Source organism: Mus pahari, chromosome 5 (assembly GCF_900095145.1).
Source record: "Mus pahari chromosome 5, PAHARI_EIJ_v1.1, whole genome shotgun sequence".
Lineage (NCBI taxonomy): Eukaryota > Metazoa > Chordata > Mammalia > Rodentia > Muridae > Mus > Mus pahari.
In genome coordinates this window covers 102,369,094-102,378,176 of record NC_034594.1, presented here as the reverse complement: position 1 = coordinate 102,378,176, position 9,083 = coordinate 102,369,094, and the positions used below count along the sequence as shown (strand labels likewise).

At 37.5% G+C, this 9,083-nt stretch overlaps 2 protein-coding genes across 3 annotated transcripts in view; one reads left to right on the top strand and one right to left on the bottom strand.

Moving 5' to 3' along the window:
- The window catches only part of LOC115064024 (flt3-interacting zinc finger protein 1-like), a 506-nt gene extending 387 nt beyond the window's left edge, over positions 1 to 119 (top strand). Inside the window, exon 1 of the mRNA XM_029538492.1 lies at positions 1 to 119. This exon is cut by the window's left edge and continues 387 nt beyond it. Within this exon, the coding sequence (XP_029394352.1) occupies positions 1 to 72 (72 nt within the window). The 3' untranslated portion in view covers positions 73 to 119.
- Rab3gap1 (RAB3 GTPase activating protein catalytic subunit 1) overlaps positions 1 to 9,083 on the bottom strand; it is a 67,735-nt gene that overhangs the window by 46,077 nt on the left and 12,575 nt on the right. For both annotated transcript variants that reach the window (XM_021197847.2, XM_021197848.2), the window contains exons 4-5: positions 7,797 to 7,929; positions 5,554 to 5,632 (exon numbers count right to left, since the gene is read on the bottom strand). In XM_021197847.2, the coding sequence (XP_021053506.1) occupies positions 5,554 to 5,632; positions 7,797 to 7,929 (212 nt within the window). The remainder of the gene's footprint in view (positions 1 to 5,553; positions 5,633 to 7,796; positions 7,930 to 9,083) is intronic.

Below are 9,083 nucleotides of genomic sequence, written 5' to 3'. Positions count from 1 at the left end.
CCCTTATGCTGTAGAGCTCAGTTCTGTGACCTGGTGGAGGTGGTAGACATTGGGGCTCTCCCATCCCCTTGACTTGTAGTACTTTGGTCTTTCCATCACTACAACTTGACTCTGTTCCAACGCCCCAAAGGGATAGGGGAACTTGGTTTCTCCCCTGTGAGCCTCAACCTGACCCCTGACCCCTCTCCCCAATGTCTCTGGGACTCCAATAAACCTCATTCAGTCATTACAAAAAAAAAAAAAAAAGTAAACGACTAGATTTTTCCAATTTTTTCCCTTCTTTTGACAAGGTCTTACTATATAATGTCACTGCCTGACCTAGAACTCAAAAGATCTACCTGCCTCTGCCTCCAAACTGCTGGAATTAAAGGTGCACACCACCCTGGCCAGCTAAGCAACTAGATTACTTCAATGAACAAAGGCAGACAGCTATCATCTCCCAAAAGGTTACACAACTGTTTTAAAATCCCTTAAAGAGACAATGAACATCAGTAGTCAGCAGAAGGCATGCGGATCAGAGTCATCATGAAACACTTCACAGTCACTATTATCAGAAAGGAGAAGGGAAAGAGAACCTAGCCTGGAACTCTGGATTTACTATAGTGAGGCCAGAATGCAGGAAAGCTGCTGTGAGAAACAGAAGGCAAGACTCTAAAATATCACCAACACTCAGGTGTGGTGCTACACTCACTCAGAGATGAGAGGACTTCTGAGTTCATGTCCAGTCAGGTCTACACAGCGAGGTCCAGGCCAGCCAAGACTACACAGTGAAACTCCATCTCAATAATAATAATAATAATAATAATAATAATAATAATAATAATAATAATAATATACAACTTTTAAAATTAAAAATGACCTACCACTCATCCTCACAATCCCACTTCTGAGTCTAGACCAAAAAGAACAAAAGCAGGCACTCCTGTTCATAGCATCCAAAAAAAGAAACAACCCAAATGCCCATAAACACCTTGAACCCACACAAAATCATACGAGGAATGGTTACCCTTAAAACAGAATAAATGCACATAAGTGAACCTTGAAAACATAAGCCAGTAAGTCACAAAAGGATAAATATTCCACTTTTATGAGGTACTGAAGGATTCAAATTCATACAAGTGGAAGATAAACACTGATTTACCAAAGCTTATAAAAGGTCTGCCAGTTGGCTATGGTGGGCATCTCATCTTCAAACCAAAACAGCTAGGCTTTCTCTTGTGTGTCCTTGAGGATTGGGGTATATTATCAGCTCTTCTAAGAAACATTTTTCTAATTTTATCTATGTGTATTTGTGGGATAGACCTTCCATCAAATCTATAATGCATGAACATTTATCACACAGTGTGGCCACTGTCTACTGCCTCACCAAAGTCATAGCTTACTGACATAAGGAACACATTTTGGTATGTCTGTGTCTGGCTCACATTAAGTGTTTTAAAATATTGTTTTTTAAATGAAAGAACACACAGGCACATTTAATATGTTTCATCTTCAAACAGTTGTCCGCTGTTTTTCTAATTTTTAGGAAAGATGAAAGAGAAAATCTCCTAGTAACTATCAGCAATATAGCAAACATTTTAACAGGGTCTCTCCTGTTTCCACCCCTCAAGTACTGTGATTGCTAGCATGTATTACTACATCTGGTTTATGAGGTCCCATGGCTCAAGCTGAGAGTCTCGTGCATGCTAAGCATTCTACCCACTGAGTTATACTCCCTAGACTAAATGTACCCCTCCAAAATAATGTTCAGAGACTGAATAACTGAGAAAGATAAAAATATCAAATTTGAGGTGCCCCTTGCATTAATGTTATCACATTTATAGTTACTTAGACATGTAGGTTTTGATTTTATCACGTAACTGCTTGAAGTCAACATTTTACTTACATTTATAATAATATGCACTAAATCTATGATATTTAAGTGTTCTCTACTGTTCATTAGAACCACAAGTAGGTATCACTCTGGGTTATGACGTACGGTGTGCAAAAGAGTTCAGAGCAAGCCCGAGACAGTAGCCCTAGGAGACGCTTATCAAACTGGCTCTTGGTTAGCATCTGGAAATCTCGACCTGAGGAAGGTTCTCATCATTCTCAGGTTGATAAAAACTTACTTGGTGTATTTAAAATGCTTGTGCAAATCATATGGTTATAGTTTACACCTGTTATCCTTTAGGGAATCTGAATTTTGGTACACACTACCCAGACAAAGTATACCTACAGACCAAGTCCTTTAAAGCTCTGAGGAGTGAGCCTCTAAGAAGCCTTCCAGATAGAGGATGTTTCATATGTAGTCATAATTTATTGGGGAGGGAACTGAGAATAACTTGTAGAATCTTATTAGAAAAACTTCTTCCAAGCTTGATGTAAGCAGGTTTTTAATTCCTGTCTTCTGCTGACTGTGCTTTATGCTTGCTGCTATAATAAACAGCTTTAGTAACAGGCAGTCGCTGGACCTTTCAGTCCCCTAGTCAATCGCTGAACCTAGATTTAGTCTTGAGTTCACCTAAAGCACACACATTAGCTGAGTGTGGTGGTACACACCTTTAACCCCGCCACCTGGAGGGCAGAGGCAGGCAGATCTGTGAGTTTGAGTTGAGGTCAGGACAGTCTATACAGAGTTCATGGACAACCAGGGCTATGCAGAGAATTCCTGTCTCAAAACAAACAAGCAACAACAAAATTCTCTCTCTCTCTCTCTCTCTCTCTCTCTCTCTCTCTCTCTCTCTCTCTCTCTCTCATTGCCCCTGCCTGAATATCTCAGCCAGAGACGTGGAGCTTTACCAACATCTCTTCTAGCCAGCTATAGGCTGCAGGCATCTTTATTAACCAATCAGGAATCACTTGGGAGGCATGGTTTACACAAAAAGCTCGTACATGAAGAGACTCTCTTCTTGGAGCAGTCACATTTTGGGAAACATAATTTTACATTTGAATACCAACAGCACCATTCCATTCCCCTACACCAATCTGATGAAAATTTAAGAGCACAGACTATTCTTCCAGTCTATTCTTTGTCAATCTGTCTATACAAATACATAATTTTAAGCCATAGTCCTTCCATTCTTCTTTGTCTGAAAATGTGCCAGTGAACACTATTATATAACATACGGAAGAGAGTTAATAGTCTAGGAGTCCTTCCAATCTTCCAATGTTTGAAAAATTCAACATGTCTTGAAAAGACTCAAATTTCTCACACTAGGATTTTGTAAAATCATAAATTAATTTTATTCTTTTTACTTCAAAAGGGAAGACACAAGTGATAAAGCACCAAAGCAAATTAGAATAGCTCCAAATCTTGTAGCTGAGTGTCTGACAACTGGGGCTCACTCATGATATTTTCTGCTACAAAGGGCTTGCAAAGCTGTACTTCTCTAATTCCATCATGGCAACCAACACATACACACACGCACACACACACACACGCACGCACACGCACACACACATGCACACACACACACACACACACACACACACACACACACACCACTTAGGCTTAGATTTGCTCCCTACCTCCTGGTGTTCTTTATGGTCCTGGCATCTATAATATTATGCAAAATTTTCAAAATGTTGCATTTTGTATAAGTTTTCATAGAGGTTGCTATTATTTTTATGAATTTAATCCTTCAAATATTAGTTATACATTTAAATCCATGGCATATAGTTCTGTATATTTCAAGGTATTATATAGTCTTGAAAATGTCAGAAACATTAAAATCCTTTATTAAATCTCATACTACAATTCCTTGAAGTCCTTAAATTATGTATAATCCTAACTACTAAGATGAAGGTACCTTGAATCACCTTAAAATACTGTCATTGTCTTTCATTCTTAAATAGACAAAGTAAACAGTGACACTTAAACTATAATTTAAATAAAATATACACAGTTTTCCTTTCCATGATTGTTATCAAATATACAAACATGTATTATTACCAAAATTAGATTGATGATATGGGGAAAGACAGAATAGCCTGGAAGCCTGTAGAAGTTGATAAAAATTATTAAGAAATGTTCATTTTCATTTGATCCAAGGCTTTTATTCTTTGTAATATAGTCCTTAATAAACATAACAAAGTTAAATTATTTAATAGTTTAAGGAAAGAAAATATAGAGCATCATAAACTTACTAGTTACTGCTTGTGTAACACACAGGTAATAGTATGCTGAGAAGTTAAAATTAAATGTTTTCCAAGGTCTCTCCCTCTTAGACTATTGTCTGACTCTGTGTCTCTCACAGAAGAGCAGCTAGAAAGATGAATGACACCAATGAAACCAGACTTTCTAAACATAACAGAAGTGTTGAGCATATGAATAAGGATGCACTCACAGCAACTCCGGCAGCATGGACAGGGTTTTAAGATGTCTGCACCAGATGTAGTCCTTGCTGTTAAGAGTTCCACATGTAAATCAAGCTATACAATTCTTACATGTATACAGAGGGCCTACATCACTCTCATGCATGCTCCCTGGTTGGTGGTTCAGTGAAGGGGGAATTTATGGTTTCGTTTGAGGCTAAGTTGTGTCATGTCAATTTTTTTTTTTTTTTTTTGAAAATTGTCTTATGAGAGGATGTTTGGCTGAAGCAGACATGTGAGAAGACGTTTGCTGAGAAGAGAGAGGTAGTGATGTTTCTGGAAGCTGTCTGGTGAAAGAGCGTTCACATTTTACTGGGGCAGATGATTGAGAAGACACCTGTTGTTTGGAAAGAGTATAGGTATAATCAAACAGACACTGGGTGATGCTCTTGCATTAATTTGCCTTGCTTTCTTTGCTGACCTTGGCTTCTCAGGATCATTGAAAGGTATAAATATCCTCCATTAGAAGTACAGAGAAAGCCCCAGTGAACGTCTGTTAGTACTCTAGCTGCTTTGTGCCATGGACGTATGGTGGTCAGTGGAGATGGCACTGTCTTCTGGATCAAGCCACTGTTACTGATTCATTTTTGGTATTTTGCTAGTTGACATTACTGCTGTCAATGAAGATTGGAATCACTCCAAAGAACTATTTCTAAACAAGTCTACAAAACCTATTTCCTATTAACTTTTATTTTTCCATACCTCTTCTAGGTGGTAGATTGCAGGGATGTTGAAGTGTTAAACAGCCATAATTCAAATAGGTTGCGAGGCACTAGGGCCCAAGTTAGTTGCTTCTATAGCTATTCTTGTGGTGTCCTTGAACCCCCTAGCTCCTACAATCCGTCTTTCAACTCTTCAGTAGTATTCCCTAAGTTCTGTCTAATGTTTGCTGAGGATCTGTGCATCTCTTTCCATCAGTTACTGGGTGATGCCTCTCTAATGATAGTTATGCCAGGCTCTTGTCTTCAGGTATAACAAAATATCATTAACAGTGTCAGTGGTCAGTTTCTGCTCAATATCCCGACCCGCGGGACACATGTTATTCCATGGTCCTCGAGGGGGATTCCAAACCTAGAGAGGAATGGGATAAAGGAAGAGACGGAGACCATGCATACTCGTCATAGTCTCNCACACACACACACACACACACACACACACACACACACACACACACACCTGAATAAAAAGGATACGTACCATCTTACCAGGCAATGTGCTCTTGGAGGAAAGTCGTTATTCATACATAGCAAATCTTGCATTGACTGGGGAATAGCATCTACAGAAACATTTGAGAGTAAAAAACATGTTCATTTAAACTTTATATTTTTAAGTGATTTTATACATGCATTGAGGAAAGCATGTCTTACTAAACTGCAGACTAGCAATTGTCAGTTTAGACTCCTGACAAATAATCCTTGTCACCTCCTATAACTAGCTTTTTCCATTACCCTAGACATTTTTAAAATTTTAGAAAACCTTTCTCCACTCAATTTCTCATTTCTAACACATGTCTGTTTAGCCCTTACATCCTGACCCATAATCAGGAACTGACACAAATTATCATTATATGCATCGATAAATATATAACAAATTTAAAACATAAAAATATTTGCTTATAAAATATACCCTTGTTAGTTATAATTTCTTAGAAAATTTATTATATATTTTACTAATATTCTAAAATAAATGGAAAAGCATCAATATTTTTAAACCCTGATTAACCAAAAATAACACAGAACTCCATACAATGAAAGTCAGCTCTTGGTCTTTTAACTGTTGGTAATATAGCTTTAAATGTGTATCTCTAAGCTAACTAAAATTTTTCCTCTAACGTCATTAGTCACAGCGTTGATCATAACCAAGTAGAAAGGAAACTATACAGTACAACCTGTACAAGCAACAGTGTCTTCACTACCTTCATCTTCTCTTACACTGATCTGAAACATTCTCATCTCTAGCAGCCTAACTCTAATATAAGGCCTTTCTTGAAAGCAACAAAACTTTGTTTATTTTGAAGTTTCCTTCATTTATAAGTATAATATGGACCCTAATATCCTTGAGTATCAGCCCACGAAATGCAAACATTTCCTGCGTGTTCTTTCTTTCAAAAATATACTCACTTCTGTTAGCTTTGTGTTCCTACATAAGTATCTTACATATATATGTCTATTTGGTTACTGTTATCACTCTCCTTTCTCATTCTAAATGCAGAAGTCATACAGTTTTGTCTGTAGGAACATATATAACAGAAAAGGTACCATATTATCCCTACCTAGGAAAAGCAATTTAGGCCCATGCTTATAAATGATAACCTGCTTCGACCAAAAGAATGGAATATATTGTATCTACTTATTTTTAGAAAGATTATGATGGGTACAGTTCCTCCACCTTATCTATGGTTTTGCTTTCTGGAGTTTCCTACCAAATATGGTCCAATGATATTTAGTGGAAATTTTCAAAAATAGCTTATTTTTTATTAACTTTCATTCATAGTAGATCACTTTAACTGTTCTATTTTATGAATTAGTGTTGGCAATCTCTTATAGTGATAATTTATAAATTATGCTTTCTCACAGATTTGTGCATTTATAAAACATACTATATAGTCAGTTTGGTATCATGTATGATTTCAGGCATTGGGGATGAATCCCCTAAGACAACAGGAGGACTAATGACTACTGTTTGATTAGCGGTTGAAACCCCCTGCTCACTGTTACATACTAGGGCATCTCAGAGAAGACTGTAGATTACATGACCTACCACCAATCATAATCACCATTTACTAAATAACTAGTGTACAACAGATACTGGGGTAAGGGCTTAGGTTCAATGTCTTATTCAATTCCACAGTAACCTTCCAGGTACTAAGTAATTTTTTACAGATGAGATAACACAAGTTTAGAAAGGTAGAGAACTAGCCAGTCCAAACAATCAGAATGCTAATGCACTTCCTGCAAGTAGATCCACTCATCAGCCCACAAACTGCTCTGACTTGCACTCCTTCACAGGCTAGCTTACTTCAATCTCCAAATAACCTTACCTAATCTCCTCCTGATTAAGTCATCCCCACAACTTGAGTGGAATTTCATCTGTCCTTAGCATGCCATTTATCACTCTCTGCCCCCTTATCTTCCCTATTGATATGCACATTCAAAATGACATAGCAGAATACTCAGCAGAGGATTCTGAGTCACTCAGTAAATATCTGCTGGTTCAATCAAGTTTAAAGTGCCTGTCACTGTGGCTTTTCCTCTTCTTCAGATGCAGTACTAGCACATAAGCTACTTCAAATGAGATTACAAAAAAAAAAAAAAAAAAAAAAAGCCTCCTATGGGTATTACTGAGTTATGAGAACTAAATTAATAACTAAAAATTAGACTCTTAAAAGATTGTACAAATATGATCCCCCTCCAAAAAAACAAAAAACAAAAAACCCATACCCTCTGATTCTTCATCCTTTCCTTCTTTATCAGGAGTCTCTTGTACAAGATAGTGATGCGTGACTGAAAACCTGAAGTCAGCAAAGGAAATTTCATCTGACCGCTCTTCCCATGTGCCAGAAGTAAATATACCCTGCATTTAACAAGAGAAAGAAAAAACAGCCAGCTTATTCAACAGTCATCATGGTGTTTACTATGCAGTGATTTTTGTTTCTTTTCTAAGCATTAATCATAGCGCTGCAGTCAACAGTTATCCTCTACATGATAAAGGCAAAAAAATAATTTCAGGAGAATAAATGACTTATCACAGTGGCTATTGAAAAAGAAGAGTTTTGGAGTCAGCGAGATGCCTGAAGACCTAAGTTTGACTCCTGGAAACCACATAGAAAGAGGGAACTGACTCCTCCAAGTTGTCCTCTAACCTCCACACACATTAGCATGTGTACATGCATGCATGCGTGCGTGTCCATGCACACAAACACACACACACAAATAAGTACAAATAAGTAAATGTGACTTTTAAAAAAAAAAATCCCAGAGTATTAAATATCAAGTGACTTACAAAAATCCTGACTTCCAAATAATTTTATGCCATGTTTAAAATCATAAGTAAACAGTAAGTCTCATGTTTGTTTAAAAAAATGAATCGACTAAATATAACCTGTTTACACTTTGTGTCTTATGCAACACACAACAAAGCAAGGTATTAATCATGTATCCTGGGAAGACAATTTACTGAGAATATACCAGGCAATGAATGTGTTACTGGTTCACATCTTGTATATCACGGCCATACTGGTAAGAAGACTTGCTGCCCTGGCACAAGGCCTGTGTTCAATTCCCAACACCTACATAGTGACTCACAAAACTGTCTCTAACTTCAGTTTCAGAGGACACAACCTCATTGGGCTGCAAGGCCCAAGGCACATACACAGTGCACATACATACATGCAGGCATTCACACATACATAAAACAATCATTTTTTTAAAAGTTACATCTTCTGCTGCCAGACCAAATAAATAAATAAATAAATAAAACAAACAACAATAACAAAAGTTAAAACATGTTCAAAACTAGCCTAGGTTATATAGCTCTAAAATAGGCTGAACTACAGAGTTAGACACACAAATCACAAAACAAAAATAAAACATAGCAATAAAAATGAAATTGCCAGTCGGGCGTGGTGACGCACACCTTTAATCCCAGCACTCGGGAGGCAGAGGCAGGCAGATTTCTGAGTTCGAGGCCAGCCTGGTCTACAAAGTGAGTTCCAGGACAGCCAGAGC